General features: G+C 40.8%; 1 protein-coding gene across 27 annotated transcripts in view; it reads left to right on the top strand.

Annotated features, from left to right (window-relative positions):
- The window catches only part of LOC113159466 (neurexin-1a), a 217,797-nt gene that overhangs the window by 140,770 nt on the left and 52,283 nt on the right, over positions 1-24,744 (top strand). For all 27 annotated transcript variants that reach the window (XM_026356180.1, XM_026356188.1, XM_026356175.1 and 24 more), the window contains one exon: positions 2,211-2,392. In XM_026356180.1, the coding sequence (XP_026211965.1) occupies positions 2,211-2,392 (182 nt within the window). The remainder of the gene's footprint in view (positions 1-2,210; positions 2,393-24,744) is intronic.

The raw sequence follows: 24,744 nt of genomic DNA, 5'->3' as shown, positions 1-24,744 counted from the left end.
ATACTCTGCATTTCACATAGTAGCTGTTGACCTTTGGTGCCTCGATACAAGAGTTTTGCTTGTTTATCCATTTAGCTTAAGGGTGTCACTACCCAGATCTGCTCACCAGTCCACTGAGATGAGCAGTCTTCATGTTGTAGTAGTTTTTTTTTGGAGGTCACCAACAGTAAATAAGCTGTCAGTGGGATAAAGTAGGTGTCAAATCGTATGAATAGAAAGAGGGGGGGAAATAGATGCTTAAGGGCCCAGTGAGTTCCAACACTGACATGGTTTAAAAGAGCTTAATTATAATAAGCTGGAGCATGGAACAAGTGTTTGGTGTCTTGAGGCAAAACTCAGAGACAGTGACAACAGTCCAGCACGAGCAACATGAATTGGAGATTGCACTGTGAAGGGGCCAACATCAGATATGCATTAGTGGAACAAGAAGGGTTTTCAGCGGTAGCCGGCAGACCTCATGAAAAAGAAATGATGCCTGCCTTGCAAATCTATTACACATAATGTCTTTTCCTTTGTAGAAGTCATCAAGCTTCATAACGCTTTATACATTAGGGGAACTAGAATGCTTACAGTGTTATTTCATTATGTTTTACAAATGCGAGTTATGCTTTATGAAAACAATAAATCCCATAGATCTGTACGTCTCGACACCGTTTGTTAATCACATTATTGTTAATTAATGATGCAATTCTTTTTAGCTAATGGTTGACAGTGTGTATTGACTCAAATGAGTGAATGAAATTGGAAAAGGAACTTGAGAGTAAAATGATGCACTTTAATCACTGTACTGTGAAGAAAAGCCGGAGGGAAGAAAGCAGAAATATATAAATAAATGCAAAATGTATCGATAGTTTTGTATCCTCGTGAACTGGTTTACAAGAAAATATTGGAATTACAGTCAAAATGATTTATAATCTATTGTTCAGGCTAAGGCTGTTTAACTCCCTGCTTGTATGAATATTAACACACTCTCTCTCTCTCTCTCTCGCTCTCCCTGTGTGTCTTGCACACGCTCTCTGTTTCTCCTTCTCACTCACACACACAACCATGTAAATCCATAACACACTAGCAGAGCTCCTTGTCTAATTTTTCATGAAGATAGCTGTTTTTATGCTAATCTGACAGCTGCATTCATTTCCAGGCTTTCTCACAGGCATTTATTTCCCAATCACATACTCATCCAATCACAATTGCACACACACACGCACACACACACACACACATACACATACACACACACACGCTCTCTCACTCTCTTTCACACTTTTTTTATGTTCTGGCAAAAATGAATATGAACAATATCTTAATTAAGGTTTCTAATTGAGAAAAAAAACAGTCGCTTATTTGATTGAGACTAGTCTGACAGCTTGGAAATAGAGGAGTGTTAGATGCTTGACAAATATCAAAAGCTGAGATTGTGGCTTCATAAGTGAACATACTCCCAGTTTTAGGAGGCTACTTCCTTCATTAGTCAAGGAGGACTTATTTCTAACCATCAGTTTGACTGGGTCACTGACCTGATGCTGCAGGGTTCTTTCTCACTGAATAGCTTGGTAATTAGTACCACTCTTCCAGCTACCAGGTCACGTTCAGTCCTTTCATATGGCTGCTAACGACACAACGTAATGTAGCAAGACAGGAAATAGTTGGTTTGGAGGTCACAAGAAGGGCATAATTGGACCAGCCAGTCAATAATGCCGGTGGTTGCGTCTGCCTTTGAGGCTGCTAATGAAGCAAGAAAGATACGGGGGGGGTAGCCATGTGGCCTGCTGGTTACCTGGGCACCAGGGACATAACTGGAAATTCGCTGGCATGCGCTTGTGTCTTTTGCCTCTGGAGGTGAAGTAGGCAGTAGCAGTAAAACTGAGTAATTGTGCAGCATTATGAGGAAGGCAGCACTGGTACCTGCCTCCCTCATTTCTGCTGAATTTTTCTCTACTCCCGTTGACACAAGTGTGCTTAAACCTTCAGTGGGGCTGAGAGCTGTTCAAGAGTGATATGTTGCTCAGAGCTTTGCAAAGTCATTACTCAGCACAATAAAACACTCCAGCTTGACGGGGGTCTGTACACATGACATCAGCGCCGGCTTTGCTGTGTTAATAACATTTGTGTTGACGGTCAGTGTTTCACACCTGATACATGGTTGTGAGGGGAAATGCACCATTAACATCTTCTATTTCTTCTTCTCTTTCTCCTTTGTTTTTCTCCAGCGGGAACTACTTACATATTTGGGCGAGATGGTGGACTGATCACATACACTTGGCCGCCGAATGACCGTCCTAGCACGAGGGCAGACCGGCTGGCCATTGGTTTTAGCACACACCTGAAGGATGCTGTCTTGGTGAGGGTTGATAGCTCCTCTGGTCTTGGAGACTTCTTGAAGCTCCACATCGTAAGTACAATTAACATATTTTATTTATAAATGTAGCAGATTAAAGTGTGTGTGCAGTACATTAGCCCCCAAAAATATTTCCTCAGCTTTCTACTGATGTGATAGGATTGGGAAATTGTCAGTAAAAGTTGATCAAATCACCTCCACAGATGCATATTTAATAATTACATTTTGAAATACTTTATTCATCCCGTGAGCAAATTGTTCAAGGTGCTACTGCTCAGGGGTTTAGTGTCCTTTCCACTTCAACATGTGTTCAGGAGGGGCCGGGGATTAAGCCAACAACCCGGCTGTTTGTGGTTTACGTTTTAAGAGATTTACTTTGGATTTAGATAATTGCTGTGAATTTTGTAATTACAAATAGTGGAGAAAGTCATAGGAGCCTAATAACATGTCCAACCTTATGTTAATGTGGTGTGTGGGAAGAAGAAGCCCATGCCTGCTCACCTCCTTTTGTTTATGTGCTGCGGCCACTGTGTGTGAGGCAGGAACTGAGGCAAATGGTGCGGTAATAAGGTTTGGTTCCATACAGTGCATTTCTGACCTGGACATAATTCTCCTGGCTACCACATGACCTTCCTATCACTAGCACCCACTTACTGACAACAGACGCTGGCCAGGAGCACACAGGAACATTGCAGAGATACACACACACACACACACACACACAAAATTGGTCTTGAAGTTTGCCTCAACCCCCAGCTGCCCACACACCAAGATTCACACATACAGTAGCACACAGTGACATAAGCAGGCATGTCCTAAGGACACAGAGCAGCCGTGATGTTGTTCTTATGAGGCACTTCTGTTCTCGCTCTGCGTGGAAGTGCTTTTTCAACACATTTTTTTTTTCTGCCCAGTCCTTCGGGGCCAAGTGATTTTTAGCCCCGAGTTTTAATTCAGAAGCATTTTAAAAGGAAACAACCTTTTTCATTCTCACCATCCATTCAACACCAAATGCCACACAGGCATACAAACAAGATGTAGAAAAGAACATAAATAGGAATAAGGGTGTAAAAGGACAGATGTGCTCGCTCAGATGTGCAAATGCTCCGCTGCAATCCTTGTGTGTTCTGCAGCTTTCTGGGCTTCTTTCCACCTGCACGAAACACCTGAACAAAGATGAAACAGTGAGATTTCCTTTATATGCTATTTTCATGTCAGTGATAAAAAATGTCTTTTCCATTGATTTGCATAGACAGGGCTCCTTTTTAAATTAAATAGCACAACAGGGCTTTGCTAGGTAGTTCTTCCCAGTGCAGTACTGAATTAATATACATACTAATTTGCTCACTTGCTAGTACATCATGCAGGGTTGTTATCTTATTTCTGAACATATCATACCCTTTTGCAATTAATTTAAATGTCATGTACTTAGTTTCTCTTCACACCCTTGTGACAATAGGTAAAGGTGAATTTCTAGAAAGGTTTTTTAGTCTGCAGGCGGTGCACTGCAGCCGTAGCCTGTGAATGCTTACGTATGTGGGCTATACATTACATCATTTCTTTCTTGCACTAGAGCCATTGCATAAAGAGGAGTTTGCTGAGCAAAGAGACAGGTCATATCTTTGTGGGAGACAGTCTCAGCTAGGTTTTGGGTTCACCATGTGAGAGTCGGGAATATTAGTTCAGATGCACACACACAGGAGAGGTGAGTGAGGGGAGTCTCGCATGGTATAACAAGGCGGAGAGATCATGGAGCTTACAGCAAACGGATGCGTAGCTTTGTTGATGAATTGTGTAAAATTCCATTGACATTTTACATGGAGAAAATGTTGATAAGGCAAGTTCTTACAGCAGGGGCAGCGGGTTGTGAGAATCCCCTCTCCTCTCACATCGGCAGTCCCTCAGAATGCTTATTCTTATGCTTTTTTTTTTTTTTTCTTTTTTGCAGATTAATCTGGGGGCTTTGTGAAATGTTGCATTTCGTTAGAAAATGGAAGAAGTGTGCAAGAAAATTAGTTTTGAAGAGACATGACTGGGAGCATGGAGAGACTGAAGGTCATGCTCTTGATCTTGAGCAGTAAGGCTGCTTAATATACAAAAAACTCAGGATGGAAGTGTATTACAAGATCTTGGAACTGCACATTATAAGTTGTAACAGTTACAAATGAAGTACCGGACTATGTATAACTAAAATCATTAAACTGCTAAAAAACTGCTTTTATTTTGAAAGTCAAGTTCAAAAGACTTGTCACAGTCTGACAAAGTACATTTGTTACATTTAATTGTCATAAGGGGAATTTTCTTAAAATTAAAAGAAAATTTTAATCGCTAATTAAATCACAATATAGTATTAAATTAAAATTCTTATGATACAAACCCTCTAGATATGTGCTGCACTTTTTGTCTTCTTTTTGTTTCTTATGCAAGAATATCAGCACTGAGGTAGCCACCTCTGAAAACCTTATCTGACTGTACCCTTGGTGACACAGATCATAATTTGGCAATTTAATCCCACTGCGGCATGAATTCTTTAGCATTGTATTGGGAGTTAGTTTGTTTCACCCACTATGGCCAAATTGTCTTTTCTTTGAAATGCATTAAATAAGTGTGTCAGGGTGTTGATTTCCTTTACTAAATATGTATAAGACAATTTCTAGAGTTGTTGGTTTGTTCAGACGTGTCTATTTGTATTATGAGACTGGTTCCCAATGGTGTTCCCCTCATTCCTTTAAGTTACCTCCGCTCCTAGAAGAAATGGAGGAGTGTATCTTCAGCTGTATGAGATGGGATTAGACCAGATTTCAGTATTTACCCCCCTCCTTCTCCATCCTCTACATCCCTCAACCCCCTAATCTCCTGCTCCCATTTCATGATGACAAGAAACCCAGCGGGGCTTGAAGGACACCATCTCAGCTCGCACTCTAAAGAGGGACTTTTCTGAGTAATATGTGGAGACTATGATTTAAATGCATCTCAAAGGAATTGTGATCCTTCCCCCGCCTCTCCTATCTATCGCAGATAAAGACAATGACTGTGAAGTCAGCAAACCGTCAAATGTATGACAATCACTTTCCTCAGGCTCATTACTGTAGTGCACATTAAGGGGGACTAGACTCGTAATGTTTCAACTGTTTCTCCAATTAAGATGATTCTCAGCAATTCTTTTCACTTTTTCAAAGGTGATATAAATGAGGCTACTTAAGAAGAATCAGCCTTTATTGGTCATATGTCACAATGAATTTGTCCTTTGCATTTAACCTTTTCCCCTGGGGGGAGCAGTGGGCAGCCACAAACACTGCCCGAGGAGCTAGCGTGGAGCTCAAGGACACACCTGGTGAGGGAGATAGGGTTAAACCAGGAACAATCTGTATCCTAGGCCAATGCTCTACCCGTTGAGCCACCAGGCCGCCACTTGAATAACTATCCCTCAGGGGTATACAGTAAGACTTATATGTACATGCTAGGATGGTCTGACTTGAACTGAAAGTCAAAACTAGGCAAATAGTCACAAATAAATTATGCAAAATAGAATATTATGGATGTAATGGACCTTAGTTCATCTATGCGGCAGAGCAATCCAACAAAACTATGGAAGCTAAGTATACAAGATGTGGGTGTACAGTACATTCTTTGTTAAACACCCTAATATTTTTTTCTGTGTGTAATACTTCAGCATGAACTACTAAAAGGTAGGTAGACTTTACTGTTAAGGTAGTTTAGTTTATCCCCTGCAAAGGAAGTATCAGTCGTTCTTCTGCACAGAGCCAATGTCTGTTATTGGAAATCCATCTGTACATTTTTAGAAAGCCATTTACTACTGAAATGGAGGCTTGCAGTTGTTTTCGTCCTTTTTGTTGTCAATGAGCTGCGGTGACAGTGACTATCAGAGGCTCTCCTCAGTCTCAGGCAGGGCCCCCGAGGGGCCCACTGAACTTGTTTTGTGTTGGCACTCAATCTCTTTGTGGGGGTTGGGGACTATTCCAAGCACTTTCTTCTTTCCCTTCTTCTAATTGCATGGTTCCCTTTAAAAAACAAGCAACGAAGGCACTCCGGCTAAGACAGCAACACTGAAGGTAATGTATTCCATAGAGCAGAGAGGATGGTGGAGAAATAATGACTTCTCTGGTGGAGCATCGCTCCCCTCGGTCCTCCTTTAGCTGACGACGAGAAAGAGGGTTCCTCTTCTGATAGGAGACACCTTTAATTGCAGTTTCATCGCCTTCTCTCTACCCTATTAGTCATGTAAAATAGCTTAAGGAGAGAGACTACCTGCCCACTTTCTGAGTATCTCTTTCAAGAAAATGGCATCTTTTGTGTGTGTTTTTGTAGGTTGCCATAGAATTGGAGTTCCTATTATGCAAAATTGCGTGCTTCATTAAGTGAAAACTGTACAGGCTGATTTGATGCTACAGGTGAGCGTGTTACCTGGGAGAGGTGCTACAGGTCTCATGAGAGTACCAGTGTCACGCTATCCCCAGTACTCTTATTAAAACACCTGTCCAGGGAAGAGCTCTTATTCTCATCCATTACTTTTCTTAAGGTCTCACACCTAGTAATTACCTCCTTACCTCGCATTGCACACATAGAACATGTCTGCATGCAATACCCCAAGGATTCAATGGTATACAGCTTTCCTGTGTGTTTTGTCTAGGCCAAGGCACGCCAATCACTTATTAGTTCCTTGAACATTCAACAGATAAAAAATGTTCTTACAATACAATACATTCATATCTACTATAAATAAAAAAAGTAATGCAGTTTAAAAAGCTGTGCCGATGCTAACTTGTGTGTGGGCGCAGGTTAAGTGTTTGATTCCATTTCTAGCTGAACATTTTGAAATAACTTTTATTTGTTGGGGCGTTGTTGTTGTGTTTGAACAGTTGTCACCTTACAGTTTGGAAAACCACTTTTTTTTTCTCCATTACTAGATCAGCTGTTGCTATGGTAACAATTCCAGTATAGGACTGGGATGGTGGTGTTTTTAGTGCCATGGTGATGTGCATTTTAAGCAGAGTCAAAACTAAAGAGAACGTGTTATTTGAAATGTTTTGTGATATTACATTTCTGTTGAAACGATCAAAAACCCAATCATGCTCTGTGTCTGACGGAAAAAAGCCAGGCTGAAGTATTTTGGTCTTTAAAAAAAACAGTGTCCAAACACGGATTTGTTCCCCGTGACATTATTCATCATTCAGCTGTCATCCTCTGATGAACAGAGGGTAGGAGTAAGCACATCCATCTCACAAGTGATTTGACTTTCCATGCTGACACAAGTCACTCTTACTTCCTCAGCTCACGGGTACGATATGTTAAAACCTTTATCAAAAAGGTCTAAAGACATCAGTGTAATCCTATGAACGGGAAGTTGTCCGAGTATATATTTATAATACTTTGTTTCTAGTTTAATTCATATTGTAAAGATTTTTCCCTTTATTCTTTTATATGCAATCAATTAATCAGTGAAGGAATACTAGTAATCATAACTGCATTTGTGTAGGCGATGTATATTAACAAACCTCCCTGCTCTAGCCAGCACTGCCACATTGAAATTCACAACCAGATGCCATTCTGCTCCTTTTCTGCTTTCCCCTAGTTTCACTGAATGTCAGTGAAACAGAAATGCCATTTGCTAGTCAGTACGTTTGGCAGTTCGCAGTGCAGTGTGTGGCAAAGCTAGGCTAATGGCACTGTAATGGTGAGTTAATGGCTGTCCATGATGAGGAGACAGCAGTGAAAGGAATGGATGGGGGAGCTTCATTGACCTCATTTAGTCCCTCAGTGTTGATTCAGTCACACAAACATGAACAGGGAGGAGACAGCAACCAGACTAGGTGATACTCTAATACTTTAACGTATATCCCCTCTCTTGTATGGTTAAGATACCGAATTTGAGCTGTAATTGTTTAAGTGGTGATGAATAGTGGGAATACTATGGTAATGGCACCGGTAAATTTAACATTGATTTTATGTCAGCTGTGACTGATTGCAGCAAAAGCATATATGTGAGAGTGAATGGTCTCCTATCTCTTTTAGTCATAGACGGGGCAGCCGCTCGGCTCAGATGATGTACCTGACCTCAAAGAATCAAATCTCATCATCTCCATATTGAGAAGGGGACAGCACTAGAATCACCATTACTCATCTTTCAATTCCAATCATTTCTCAATTTGTTCAAGCTCTTTGCCACTACAAAGCCAAGTGGTCCATGAAGAGGAACGAGTGTGCGCATGTGTTTGTGTGTGTGTGAGAGAGAGAGAGAGAGAGCAAGGAAGCAAAGGAGGAGAGGAAGATGTGTGTGCATGTGTATTTGAGAGAGCAGGACAATAATGTGTCTTCACCTTTATTAGTGTAACAAATCACAGTGAGTACATCTTGTCATTCTCAAAGCTGTACATCAATAAGTTATGGGCTTACCTCGTAGAGAGCAATATTGCCATGGCTAACATGGGGTAAATTGGATTTCATCATCAATGTTACACTGTCAGGCATGTTTCCTTCTTTCCTGGGTACAAGGCTAGGTGCATTGAGATTATATTTGTTTTTATAGTTCAAGGGATGAATTTAGTTTGAAATTAGTTTGTATGGCCTCACCATATCTCTTGCACTCTTATTGGACATGTTCCTGTAAACCATTCTGCCGATTTTAACACACCTGGCATTTGTTTTTTTATTTTTTCCTAATTGTTTCATAGTTATTGTTGAAGCAGCTTTGCTGTGCCTGAGCTCGGGGAAAATTTTTTTTTATAAATATTATTATTTTTGTGCCAATACTATGAGGGAGAGACAGAGGTAAAAAGCTGTTATTAGTTTGAATTTTTATTAAATAATAATTACATTTTTGTTTTGTTTAATTTGTTTGATTTTGTTTTGTTTTGACTGACAATGTAGACGCTGCATTAGCATATTCAGGGTGGGCAATAAAAAATGGTGAAACACATGATCAAATCAGTTCCAATGACAACACAAGCTGGAAGACATCTTTGGGGGGAGCATTGTCAGAGTTAGCCCCATCTGTGATTTAAGATCTCCCTATGTTACTCCATTAATCTGCCAGGAGCCGGCATGTTAGTTACTGTAATCATGTTCGAAAATGGTTTTACCCATTCTTAAAATCTGGAGAAATAAACACACAGCAACTGCAGTATTATGTACGACACTATAATTCACTTATAAAACATGTAAGCAATTGGATTTCCTGAAAAAGTTTGAGTGAGCATGTATGTACACGGTGGCCTTTGCACGTACTGCTGTACATACCCTGTATGCCAAGTGTGCCTGCTGGTGTTTACCAGGGTCAATCACAGAGCAAAGACAATTTGGACCAGGCCAAGTCTGAAATTACTTACACAATTACTACGCATATCCCTGGTACAGAAAAATCTTCCAGGGTGCTTCTCAGCTAATTATTCCATAATTGTTGTTGGTGCCCTGTTGTTGATGGCTTACACAGTGCTTTGTGTGTGGCTGCATAAAATATTAACAGACGGCTTGCCTTGTTCTGGTCAACTTAATTACCTTTTTCACTGTTGCACTGCTCTCATCCAGCCCCTTGTGTTTTCCATCCAAGCCTGTTTAAAATATAATACACATACCGGCATGCTGTTTTTAATTATGTGCTGCTGTGGAAACATTTCGTAGCGTGCCACAGTGGGCGAACTGGTGCGTGCCGTTGGTGGTCTAGTCCAGTTAACTTTAGTGTGTTTTGCTTTAGAGAGAATATCTGCCAGGAACAAGAAAATGACGCTATATTGTTACAGTTTGCTTTTGCCGATAAACCGCACAGACTCATAAAACATTAAGAGTAAATGAGTAGCAGGAAGCTACAGATTGAGAGGAAAGACGTATCACATAGACGTATGGAAACCAACCTTGACTGGGGTTTGTGAGGTAGGGAACTGTATCCGCTTTTAAGATGTCCCAGGCTTCTGAGAGAGTAACCACATTGTCAGCAGAAACACTTATCCTCCTTTTGTCCCCTGTTTATGAATAATGGATTTTGTGACCCTCCGTATATCTTCCATAACTACCGATAACTACTCAGGTCCAACCGAGGAACACAGAGATGTGAACTCCAATTATACACAGTGAAGCACTTGACATTTAAGTCAAATATTGTAAGACGTGTGTTTTCTTCATCATTATTGCTCTTAGGGCACATTGTTTGACTAGTGTCTGGTTTCTCAGCTGTAAGAGAGCTACATTTCAGCCAAGCACTTTAACAGAGCCTCTAGTCATAGATAGCTTATTCCACACCGTCATCAAATGAAAACACTGTGTGTCTGTATGTGTGTGAGTGTGAGAGTGAACATGTGAGCGAAATATTCCTTTGCCTCTCTGCTATAATAAGAGCTGTGCACTGAAGTCCAGCAGTGCAGGTTGTGCAAGAGCAAACAGTCCATGACGTGTCAGCAGCCTACATGTGCAGTGCGACTCATAGTGGGAGACAGACAGGCACATGTTGTTCCTTTGTCCTCATCCATCCCTCAGGTAAATACAGGAGGTGAAAAGAGCGCCCCTGGATCCGTGGCCTCATTCTGCTCAGTTTATCAACCATGCAGCTGTCCTCATCTCAGGAGAGAAGGGAGATGTTGCAGGGAGAAGGTTGAGTTTTGTTTATGTAGCTGTAAATGTTGCACCATAGAAAAGGTGTTAAATTTTATGGCTCGTGCTGTGGATCTTCTAAGTAGTTGGTATGAGTGATGGTTCGGTTTGCTTTTCCCAGAAGGGCGAAGCAAACACCTTGACAACAGTAATTAAAAGTGCATGTGAGGCCCAATTCAATTTCTTGTCTTTGTCTCCTACCTTCACTTGACCTAATAAATCAGTTATGCTTGAAGTATCTGCTTCCCCTTAACTCTTTAATTCACCAGTGCATTTTGCAAAATAGCCCTGCGCCTGACAAGCAGCTGCTATAAAAGATGTAGAAAATTGTTGTGGGAATTCTATGTCTCTGCTGGATCCAGACTGAGCTTAACACTCGAAGTCAAAGTTTTAATCTGCCTTTAAGGCTGAAGCATTATAACGTCTGATTAGCAGCAGAGCAAAAACATCGATTATACTATGCATGGACCCTTTTCTGTTCTACATCATGATTACGTCACTGTGATAGCTGGAAGCAAAACAAAAGGGAAACTGCAGGTAAACACGTTCACTCCAGGCTGCATCACTTAGAGTAAATATCATCTTGATACAATGCTGCGTGCTAGAAGTGAAAGAGGGCTCAAAGTTGAAGTTTTATCTCTACTGCCAGTCACAAAAATGAAGACAACTGCAGTTAAATGGGATAAAACAAAATAATTGGACTGAGACAGTCATCAACTGCTCGTGTTTGTACGGCACACATTGTATCAGGTGAAGCTAAATATTATTATGTGGTTATGGATATGTGTCAAAGTTTGTCATGCCCACCTGACATTGATCAGAAATTTAGATGTCAGAAAGTTGGATGTCAAACCCACTGGATGTTATGAAAGCCTCAAAAAAAACCTTTCACTATTTCCTTCTATGTCATTTATGAAGCAATTACAGGACAGAAAGCCAGTGTTATTTATATGAAAATTTAACTGCTATTGAACGCCAGTGTCGCCCACCACCCTCCTTTAGTCAATAGCAACACAAATCGATGGCTGGCCAGTCAGCCAGTCTCTGTGTGTGTGTGTGTGTTTGTTTTTTAATCCATAAACATCCACTCCATAAACTCACAAACTTTGGTCGTCACAGACATTATTATGGTATTTCCAAGCTGGAAGTAATTGTATAATCATTACCACTTCATGAAATCTTAATAGGCGCTGTAGATTAGAGACAAAGTAATGGCATGAGCCAGAAACTTGTGACTCCTTCATTAGTAAAACAGATGGCAGGGAAAAGTTTTTGTGTCTGTCTTGAACTAACTTGTTTTTAATCTTTATTTTGTAGATGTTTAGTTTTATCCATTTGGTGTCAGCCTGAACCAAAGATTCTTATAGTATGTAGCATATGTAAACAAAAAACTTCTCTAACCTTGGAAAACATGCATGCATCAATTATTCTTTTTTAGAAATTTAAACCACATATGAGAACGCCAATGTAATTGCGTTAAAAGTAGAACCTGACAGAAGCGTTTGATGCCTTCAGCGTCGCTGGGGACTCCCTACCAGACCCATGGGAAGTGCAAAAGGCAGTGGTGACTTGTAGTCACCCACAGGGCTTTATCGGCCTGTTGTATTATTTCACCACAAAGAACCACAGAGGCCTTATCTCGCACCCATCTCCCCGATAAGGTCTGCTGCCACAAACAAAAATACGAGGGGTGTGAGAGAACAAAATGACAAAGCGGAGCAAGGCTCCTTCATTGTTTTGGCCTTTTATTACCTTTCTCTACAAGATGACTGATAAAACCCAAAGACAATGAAGGAGGGAGAGGCAGGAGATAAGTTGGAGGAAGGAGAAAGGATAAAACTCAAAAGATAAAGAGCAAGGACTGTGTATGAGGCTGAAACATTTCATTAAAGGAAAAGCCTGATGGTGGCACAGGGGAATGAGGAGGATAAGATGAAATGGGGAAGGTGGCAGGATTAGGTGAAGAAGGACACGGGAACACATACACAAACACATAAGTTCTGTCTACTTGTATATCCTGATTTTATGTTCACTGTGTATTGGGAGAAGTACCTGACAAGGTGTCAGGTGCAGCCTTGTACTCACCACCTCTGTGACCTTTGTGAGTGTCTCGATGGCCCTGGAGCACTCAGATATACACAAGTATGCAGTGTGTATTTCCCTCTGTCATTCAGTTTGTTCTTTTTTCTTCTGCCAGTTATATATACAAGTCTGAGAGAGCCAGGTGTTTAAAGCAGAGTCTACAGATAAACCTTTTTAAATGGACTACATGGTTACGATCAGCAGCTTAAGTGACTCATGAACAACATGCTATGCTTATTTCTGCTTGCCTCCCCGAGCTCTGTGCTCCACTAGGCGGAGTTGCAGTGTGGACACAGAGATCCAGACAGTTCTAATGCACAACATTTATCAACATGGCAGTAGCGCTTGCCACCGTGGCCTAATCATTCCTACTGTTATAAACCACAACTCTAGAAGAACGCTGAGTCAGGAACAGCCTGAGATCAGATCAGTACTCCAGCATCTCGCATATAGCCCGCGTTCCGTTGGCCCAATTTTTATGACACATTGTTGGCCCATTTCAATTCATATTGTACTATAGTAGACACAAACAATATGGGAGGACTTTACCACACTTTACTGCCCACTGATGTTTATTACACTACATTTTCCATTCCAATAATAGGTAGTTATTTAGGTTTTAGATGTGCAATGACTACAGTTACAGGACAGACCTTCAGTGAAGCATGACAGGTGTATAAGGCTTTGCAAGAAGCCTTTTCAGTGCCCATGAAACCTTGATTTATTTGTGGTGGTTATGTTAAGGATGGTGGCCAGCCGATCTTAGACTGCCTGCAAGCACTGAGGGCTATGAATTTTCAGCAGACACCTAGAAATCAGAGTTATAGTTGGCTGTGAAGGACAGATCCCATGGCAGTGTGCACATGCATGTGTGGTGTGTATGTGTACACGCGTGTGTGTCAGTTGAGTGTGGATTGTTCAATAAACTCATCACGGTCCTCATAAAGAAACCTGACATTTACAGCAAAGCGCAAAGGTCAAGGAGTTGGGCCTGATGAGATCATGATTGAGGAAAGGCTGTTTTACCCCAGCCACCTCAAGAAATGAAGAGAAGAGCAGAAGTAGATAAATAGAAAGGAATAAATGAAAACAACTGAAAATAAGTAGCAGTGTAGGAAATAACAGTTTTAAAGCATAAATATTAGATCTATTTGGAAATGCTTCACACGCAGCACAGGTAGAATCCAGATCACTTAGGCTGATGATTTATGATTCATCCAAACAGTAGCTGATTGGGCCAATGTGGGCAGACAGTCTGATAATGTAGATATAATTAAAACTCCCAGAGTGGGACTGGAGCGTATGTCTCTGCCGACCCACACACACCGGGCGCAGCCATGTCCTCATTAGCACCAACAATGTCACCGGGCCTGGCTAACACAGAGTCTTAAAATGTAGTAGAGAGCAAACAGTGCCCTTGCTCTGCGTGTATCCTGGTACTCTGAAACGATCCTGATTTCTAAAACCACAGCCTGACTGCTAACACGGGCTGTGTCTACTGATAAAGTTAATGAAGACAGTAACATAGAGGGGGAGCCATCAGACTGCAGTGTTTGAAGGAACCCCAGTTCTGTGTTTTGGGACTGAAAGTGCTGCCAGATTGGCAGCAGAACCTTATGGGCCTCTCATACCTTTGATGAAATGCTGAAACTGGTGAGGACGAGTTGACAGGCACACTCCCTGTGGCTAAGTTCTGTCTTTTTTCTTTGTCTCTGTTGTCTGACTTTGTCAGATCTGTGAATTCTTGTGTTTGTGTGTGTAAGAATGAGAGAAAGAGAGTAAAAGAGGGCGGGAGAGATAGAGATAGAGACAGTGAGTGTGTGCGTGTGCATGTCTATGTGCGTCCTCCTGTGTGTGTTCTGGGTGAGCAGTCATCTGATGAACTGCCTTGCCAACGACCAAGGCTTGTGCACACCTCAGCCAGTGAGATCCCGTTGCTGTTGTTGTGTTGGTTAACAATACGCTCCCCCCAGCACCACAATTCACACAGCAGCAGTAAGAGGTTGGCAGGCCCTAATGGAAACGTCATCTTCCAGATAAAAGATGGCTCCGCTTTGATGAGAGGGGGAGTTATGGGAGGTGTATAATAAAAGAACCATTTCCAATCGGTTCCGAAGCCAATTTAAGAGCGCTCAATGAAGACAGACGCTGTCATAGACAAACGGAAAAGCTGACAGTAACTCATAGCAGTCCTCCAGTTTGTCAGGTAGAGGGACCTTTCAATACAGCACTCCATACACCTGCTTTGAATGGAGCAGGTAATAAGTCACAGCCAAAAGCTTGACTCTGGAATCGGAAGTCTAGCGCGCGCTTTCATCATTGTTCCTCCAAGTTTTCAGTCAAACTCAGCTGTGATGTCGCGCTCACGCTGTGAATGTTTTTCTGCCTGATGCCATGCTTATAGAAAATAACACACTCAGCCAGGTGATTTCACTTTGAGAGTAGCTGGGGCTAAATTGTTGAAAAGACAAGAAGTGCGCCAAGTGATGCTCTAAATTTGAGCAAATCAGGTGCTGACACTAAAGCAAACACCAACTACAAAATGTTTGTGAGGATTTGTTTGTTTGTTCTGGTTAGTGGTGGTGAGGTAGAAATAAGCAGACCTTAATTCTGACTATAGAGAATGAATGAGTCTTCTGTATTCTGTCACATCTCCACAGTATAATAACTGGTGATATGCAACACAGGCTAGAGAAATGACTATGGCAATGCAAGCTGTACAGTATAAACAAGCTTAATGCCTGCTTTCCACGTGCCCAATATAATCATATTTATTAATATAAGCCCTGAAGTGTCAAGGGGGAGTGATCTGTATAATATGCAAGCATGTTTCAGATATTCTGTTATTCATATACAATACTTTGCCTGCACTCCATGAAGTTTGCGAAGGTTCGCACGTTATCAACACATTTGCATATTTATTGCTTGAGCTCTTTACATAAGTAATATTCCCTCAAGTGTGCAAGATGGACCAGAAGTCCTTGCAAACATGCATTCATCGATGGTTGTGAATTAAGTTTTAAAGTTTTTCACTAAAGACGCGATTATATATATTACCGTAGATTGCGATGACCTGTCTTGTCGGGCCTAGATGCTTCCAGTCTGGCTCAGTCGGCAGAGAAAATCCTTATTTGCTGTGGAAAGATTATGAGAACGACTCGTTCTCAAGACTTAATCTTGAACACAACGTTCTCCTGAATACTTAATTTTTTTATTACATTTGATATTTATGACGGACATTGGTAACCAATAGCATCGCATGCGAGGGAGAATTACAGTAACTACCTGAAGATAGCTTTGGTTCACAAAGTTATTTCACCTCAATTTTTCTACATAAGCAATTTAGTCCATGTTGTCAGCACCTCCTTGCTAGTTGGTATCCATGTTTGTTTTGACACAAGAACATTATCTCCTGCCAGAGACTCCAGTCATTACGTGTGTGTTGCCCACGATCATCAGGTGTGTGCTGCCTCTAGTCTAGACTGTAAAAGACTGGAAACCTGTGGTCTGTGGAATTTAGGTGTAAACAGTCCAGTTTTTGAAATGCTCAGCTAGTCTTTAGATGTGTGTGGGCCTTGAATGTGATGTGTGTGCACGCTGTCAGATCAGCCATTTTAATCTCAAAGGATTAAAACGTGTTCACTAGGTGGCTTGTTGGTATGTCTCTTTGTGGAAAAGTAAAATGCATATCATGTTTTGCTTCACTCAGGTAAATTCAAAGGATTTAACACTCATCCGTTGTGTTCGAAGAAACTGCACTCAGGTGGTGGCTCAGTCGGTGGCTCAGTCTTCCAGTGAATTGTGAAATTGTCAGGCTCAGCGTGCACTCTCATTCTTTCAATTTGTCTGCCTTCTGAATTCTCCTAACTTCTCAAAGATGACATTCCCCATCACAATGTTGTGCGCCTTTTTTCGAAACAGAATTGGCAGCAACTTCCTTTTTATCTTGTATTCTGATCTTTATTTCATGTATTCATGGAATCCGTTTGATAGTTATTATTATCCTGTCAAGCAGAATGAGGAGTTTGTCAAAGTGAGACAAGAAAGACATAAGGGCAGGAGTTGATGGCTTGTACAGGCAGCCATGTTACGGGTGAGCCTTATCATTTCAAAGTCTAAAAGACTCAACAACAAAGACCAAACGTAGCCATTGCAATCAGCCTTCCTCGTGGTTTTGTCTGCAGTTTCTACATTGGAGCATACGGCGTAATACTGTAAATGTGTTTTGCAGCTTTTTGAGTCACCTCTCTTCTCCATCTCTGCATCTACAGCACGCGTCTTTATCTCTCTTTGGAATTATTATGAGATTAATCAGGCTGTCTTGCCTGTTCTTAGATTCACTCTGCCGATGGTGCTTTTCCACAGGAGAGGCTGGTGGGTGGGTGGCAGCCATTAGAACATGGTAGCACTTTGATCCGCTGGGCGGATTTACAAAATTGCACTTCTGGCTCCTTGTTGAAGGGTGAAGGAGTGGAAATGTGAGAAAGAAAAAGAGAGAGAGCTGTTTTTTTTTTTACAGTCAGTTTGAATGTAATACATGAGTTCTGTGGTTCTTGTGTTATGGATCCTTGAAGGAACAACTGGTAGAAGTCAGTTTTTCTGTACTTTCCAATAATATTCCACGTCTGTCCTTCATCGTTTCATGAATCTTTGAACAGCTTCCTCTGTTAGGCACAAATAAGATAACTGACTCTAACATGCCCTCCAGATTGTCAGTGTAATGACTGCAACGCAATATATCTCCTGTAACTGCCACCCCATCACACACACCTTGCTCTGTCAACTCAGCTTAATTAGCTACAACGATAATGACCTGTAGTGAATTATTGTTTTTAATTATACAATTTTACCGCCTCTACAAATAAGATCTGTGTTTATGGGCTGCATAAGGGCAGCCAGCAAGGAATCATTTACCGTCAATTTCCCCTCCAAGCTGAAGTCAGAGTGAATAAATGTAGAGCAACTGAAAAGAAAGAAAATTAAATCCAATTTCCATTAACATGATAAAGAGATTACATCACATCAGAGAGTACCCTAATGTGGAAATCTGAGCACATGCATGTGCAGGCCTGCTTTTAGCATCCAATCCCTGTGTCTGTGCAAGTTGGTCACACACATATTTGGCTCTTTCTCCCCACACTTGTGTCTCTACAATTACAATGACACACGACAAGTACTCCCTGACTACAACCCTAAGTCTCAATCAAAGTCTTTACCTTTTACGTTGGGAGGGCCAGCCAAAACATGTCCTCACAACGTCCTTACAGCGATGGCACATGCAAACATGAGCATAAAGAGTCTATAGAGCCGTCATGTGGAATAATGTTTGGTAGAGTGGGCTTGGATTTGCTCTCGCCTTAACAGGGCTCCAGTGCTTCCCCGTCTGCTTGGATATCCAGCCTTCATAGCCACGTTACACCTGGATGGCTCTGCTAATGGAAGCATTTTGTTATACTTGCTTGCAGGAGGCTTGGCATGAGCATTCCTGTTTTATTATTCATGTAGCCATCTTTCCAGGTTCCGTGATTATTTTATTCCTGCGACCCCCTCTGGACATTGATACGCTGATGCAAACTCTCCTGCTGCATGCTTAAAAATTGTTATTGGTGCAGATTCAGTCAATGCCATTCTACAGAAAATCAATATAACCCTGTTGATATTTTTAGGTCTGTAATAGGTCTTACAATAAATTATGATGATGTCACATTTCTTATTTAGGTTATATAGTAAAGTGTCAAATCAATGGAATCTACATCAGGCAATGCCAGTTATGATAGGAACCTATTATACTTAGCAGATACTAAATTTAAATAAAAAAATGTATGTGTACAAGCGGAGGATGCTCTGTTCTGAACACTGAAAGCGCCTCTGCTGAAATACTCGGCAATTTTCAATGCACCAAATGAATGAAATGTAATTGTGCCTTATTCCCACTGAGTGGACGAGGCTTTTTCTCTGTACAATGCAGCAAATTGGAAATCTCTCATATGTACTTTGTGATTTGAATCGGCATCCTTGACGCCCACATTTCCACGGTGAAAACAGATCATTCCCTAATAGCTTCTGGCAAAACAGCCCATTGCTTTGACTAGCGTTGAAAAACAATTCCTGGCTGCACGGTAAATATTGTGGGAGCTATTCAACCAAATGCAATATCACAGAGGAAAGCAACATTGGAAGTATTTACAGTTTTTGAAGAATTGATGCAGTATGATATTGGAACACAACAGTTTTGGCTGCGTGCGTCATCGTCTGAGTGTGTGCCGGCACCAGAGGGTTTATATCAGGACTACCACACATCATTACAAATGAAAATGTAGCAGCTGAAAGTCTGCCTACTTAGCTTATCAAAGCGTCTGTGGTGACTGGGCATACCCTTAGCCCCTCTTTGTTGAGATTGCGTGAGTATATATTTTTTTTGTGTGTGTGTGTGTCTGTGTCTGGAACAGCTGGATGAAACGTCTGATGCTCCATTGCCAAATGTCACAAGTGGTCCATCCTTCTGGGGAAATAAATTGGCTCTCTCTTAAGCAGCACGTAGTCGACAGGAGCTGCAGCATATGGTGAGAACCGAACAACTGAAGACGACAGTTTCTTCTCTGCTTTAGCCTTTCTCATTATGATCTGGACAGCACTTTGAAGATGAATGTGTCTTTTTTGTAGAGTTCTTTTTGGGAATAAGATAACTGTGGGCAACTCATGAATCTATAATGAGAAGCAGAGCATAATTCTTTGTGTGCTTTGTTTCTCTTCAGGTGCTCCTTAATGTCGTTTACCTGAGATGTGTTAAGTGAAGAAATGTTTATTATAGAGGCTCAGTGGGTCAGGATAGCTGCGCATTTAGCCTAATGCTAATCAGTGTATTGAACTGAATGCTAATAACAATTTGCCAAAGTAACATGCTGACAATGACAATTCTGCATTGCTAAGGTTTTATCAGGTTTAATGGTTGCCATCATAACTTACATGTTGTAGATGTTATTTTGTAAGTACAGCTGAGACTTTTCCAACATTTTTAACATTAAAACATGCACTGGCGCTCACATAAAGTAGCAGTTCGGTGTATTGATTCAAATTATGAAGTGCAGGTAGAGCTTTATTTAATAAGAACCTTAAATATTTTTTCCAGATAGTCCAAAAAAGTGACCTGCTGACATAATTAGCATGTTCAGGACACATACATTTATTTCCTAATGGGACTTTTATTCAGAAGATATTAGGTGAGTTAAACATGCAAAAAAACAAAATAAAATCTGCAAAAAACACATTTAAACTGCATACTAATGTTGTGGCCCATTTGTATTGCTATTTATTACATTTTCTGATTATAATATAATTATGCTTACATTTACAATTATACATAGGGCTATGCATCACAATTTGGCTAAACCATTCCAGGTGTATATAAGCATATGAACTTGTGCAATATTGTAGAAATATATAAAACTCATTTTTATGCAAAACCATAAACCCCCAGACATGAATAATTCATTAACAACACTGAACATGTTTTGTGTACAGCTGTATGAAGGCCAGTGCCAGATTGTACACACTAGTTCTTGTTTTTCGCCAAGCTGAATGGGCCCGATAAAGCGCTAACATGCTCCTGATAAATATTGCTTTGCTGTTCTATATCTTTGGTCACCATTTACATCTGAACATGGTGTAGTCTTCATTCGCCAGTGACATTCATGCTGTGCCATCCATAGTACTACACAAATCGCATGTCTGGCACATCATCACACCCACAGTTTGAACATCACTCTCCCCATATTTTCCCCCATATTACATCTTATGGACCGAGGGTTTCCAGTTGTCTTCCTATAGGGTTGCGATACTGAATAATTCAGTGTCATGGCTAAAAACAGCAAGAGCACTCTTCATCTCATACAGTGCAGTAAACATTATACAGCTGGTATGAGCTCTGTCTATTTTCTTCACTAAAAAAACATCAAAGAAACACCCTCTTAGTGTTTTTCCATCGTTGTTTTCCTCAAGTTCCGTCTTTTCATGATGCGATATAGGTAAAGCTTCTCCATCAAAGCTTTTCACGCTGGGATGACCCCTGTGCCGTCACCTCCCTCACTGGACTGTGGTTGGATTTATTGCATTCCACTTTTTCCCTTCTGCTTTTTTTTCACATGGTACAGCCACAGTTAGAAAGCTCTACTAAAGTCATCACAACCGCTTTAGTGGTCTTGCTACGCTACTTCCCTGTTGGGTTCAAGGGCATATGTCTGTTTCTTGCAGTGGAGAAGGACAACTGCAAGGCAGTGAAATCTGCCTTTCTTGCAGTGTCTGGTATAATGCTGACATAACCTAGGGAAAGGGCAAAAGAACAGCACCAAAAATAGACTGGATCTCAAATCTTGTGTGAAGTCAGATACCTTATGCTATGTAATGTTATGAAATAGAACATTTGCACTGTAGTTTATGCAAAGAAAAAGTAATAAATGTATTTACATGAAAAGTAGGAATAATGACTTTGTTCACAGTTTTTTTACGGTTTGTATAAAATTTTGTTTAGCATCCCTGTATGTATGTTTCCATGCTCTGCACAGTTTGTGCTAGAGGCCAACTGGGGCTTAAATAGTGTTGAGGCACAGCTGGAAGCCAACATCCACCCAATAGGAAGATAAAGACATGCCTGGATGGCAAAAAAAAGTCAATTTACTCAGCCCCTGTTTGTGTTAAATACATATACATTGAATAATAGTGGGCATGTGTATGTGTGTTTATGAGCATCATTGAAAACTGGGTAGAGATGGGTGCTGTATGGATTGAAATAGAAAGAAAAAGACTGATGGCGCAGGCGAAGATGTATGCTTGGCTGGAGAAGTTAATAAAATTGAAGCTGTGTTATGATGAATAAGGAAAGGACCATAAAAGAGAATGTATGTAGTGAATCTCCCTGGCGAGCAGTGCAGAACAGCCTGGTGAGAGCACCCAGGGGAAGGCTTTTTAATCTGCAGCCTTCCCCAACACTCTGGGCTGCACAAGGAAATAGGCCCACATTCTGTTTGAGCTTCAATAAGACAGCGATATGGAAACCATGAGATGGACGTAGACAGAAAGAAAAAGGTGAAGCCATGAAAAAATACTAAAGAATTAGAACAGTGGAATTTGAAGTGGTTTCGCTAAGGAAGAGCACGGGAGTGTTCTGCCATGTAAAATAAGCATTTAACTACTGTCTTGGAAGAAATGATACGCTTCTGCTTACCAGCACCCGATTGATAATATGGACATCCACATTGTTTATGCCTTTGAACTAGATCCAGGAGCAATTCTTATGCAGGGGTCTCAGTGTGTAATATACAACACTCAACATCTAGCTTTTCTGATAATGAAACCCTCATCTAGTGTTAGAGTGCTGATGTGAAGCACTGAATGCTTGTATGTTACTGTAATATGAAACAAAAAAAAAAGTAAAATTTGATCTAGTCCTCCAGAAGAAGTAGAAATGAGTGTGTGTGTGTGTGGCGAACTTTACATATATATATATATATATATAAAGAGATAAAGACACAGGTCTGTTCCACCAGCTTCCTAATTGAGTGATTTGCTGTGAATTGAATAAGTGTTCAAACACAGAATAGCAGATGTCTGCACTTTGATTTGAAATGTTTTCGTCTGCTTTTTGCATATAGTATGCTGTTTAGAAACCCTGAACGTGTCATTTCCAGTCTGACAAAAACGGCTGTTTGTGAGTAGTTATGTATTTCAATGACAATATGTCTAACTTGTTTCCTGCTGCTGGAATCTGTGGCCGGTGAAAAGCAAGAAGAACAGCCTTTGTGAGCGCAGCCATGGCAGCTGTTCATTTTTCGCCTGAGTTACTTTCAGAGAAGCCAGTTACCTTGCTGATGATAAATGCCTCTGTATGCTGAGCTGTCCCAGAACTCCAGCAGCTTTTAAACCTTGACAGCCACTGCAGCTTCAGAACCACAACCTCGAGCTTCCAAACCTCCGCCTGTCCTTCAGTCCTTCTCTGTGGTCTGGCCAGAGGCTGCTTTAGTCACAGGTGCCTATGTAGAAAGCTCACTTAATCTTGGAAATAATGCTTGTGCGGCGATAGTTAAGACTGTTAAAAGAGTAATGCCTTGTGATGGGGGAGGTATTGGGATGACTCTGATTGCTATCTGTGTGGACAACCAGACATTTGAACGAGATGTAATCTCTCTAGTGATGAGCCTGATCTTAACCACTTCCTTTATACCCACCCCTGCTGTTTGCCTTAACACCTTGATCTCCTTTCCTCTTTAGCTCCCATCTCAAGTCCATCACTCTATTCTTTACATTCTCTCTTCTCTGTAATCGAGTTTTCATTTTCTAGCTTTACTTTGAACTTCTTCCTCTTTTACTCTCTAATTCACTTCCCTTATTCACTCCAGCCTCTCCTTTCTGCTCTATCTCCACTTCTCCTCTCAATCACCAGTCAATGCCTGTGAGCCAGGCGCTGGGGCAGGAGATTAATGATGGTCGAGAAGCTTTGGCAGTGTCTGATTTTCTATTATCAAAACTGAACTGCCTGAGCTGGGCTGTATTTTCTGTTTGGTGGCAATGGCAGTTAGAATTGGTCTCTTATCATTGTCTGGTAATGTGTATATACAAATACGAAAAGAAATATCCCTATTTTGCACCTGATAAAAAACAGTTCAGTACAAAAAATAAATAAATAAAAACACAAACTATAAACTCTCTTTCTTAAAACTGCATTCTGTTAATGCTCTTAATGTAAAAGCAGTAACAACCCATGTGGGCCCTGCTTCTGTCACACACATTTTATCTTTTTTATAGAACTAACTTACTCTTAGTTAGTTCAGGGCATTTTTGTGCCAAGGTTTTCACTGGTAATTAGTTTGCAGTAATGTGCAAAAGTGTCAAAAGCTTTTTAGGGCACTGGGATAGTAGTAACTTAAAAAATGTTTCATAATGCTCTTGTGAAATATTCTGTTGACTTGCATTATGCTAAATACAGCGTTTTTGACCGTAAGCCAAATTAGGGATTAAAAGTGAGGATATCTCAGCCTTGTTAATTAAATTTTCACCATTATTTCTTTACGTCAAGTCCACCAACTTTAGAAAGTGCAATACTAAATTGCTCAAGTATGGCCACTGTGCTTTAGTGGTGTTATTTGCAGCCAGATTACAAAAGAAAGTAAATAATATACTGTAGAAAGGAAAAGATGAGTAATGGCAGCACACAGGCTGACCCAAATAAATATTGATTTTTTTCCCCCCTTTTGCCATGAACAAAAAAATAAATAGTGTGACAGCAATGTGTCATACAACGCTTGACAAAGAAAAAATGTCTGTGAAAGGATAAATTAGAGGTGGAAGAAAACGCTGTATCCAGCTTATTTATGACCTTGATTATTTGTGTATTTATGAACCACGAGTGTTCCCACACTGGTGCTGCAAAGTTGCACAGGTCATCTGTTTGAGCAGATTAATTATGAAAGGGGACGCTAAACAGGTGTTATCAAGACAAAGTAATATTAGGAAATTTCACTGTAAATTTGCAGCTGCCTTTCATTTCAGTACGTGCATGCAGTTTAGCATGCTGCTACCTATTAGTGTTACAACTCTGGCATCATTATAGAGACTTCTCTGTCCCATAAGAAGCAACCAAGACTTGCAAAGTTGTTGTAGGTGGCTGCTTCAGCGTGTGTGTGTCACATGTCTTTCCCCCCTCTGTTTTTGAAGTCCCTGGTACCTTCAAG

Source organism: Anabas testudineus, chromosome 15 (assembly GCF_900324465.2).
Source record: "Anabas testudineus chromosome 15, fAnaTes1.2, whole genome shotgun sequence".
Classification (NCBI taxonomy): Eukaryota; Metazoa; Chordata; class Actinopteri; order Anabantiformes; family Anabantidae; genus Anabas; species Anabas testudineus.
This window is presented reverse-complemented; position numbering and strand designations above follow the sequence as displayed.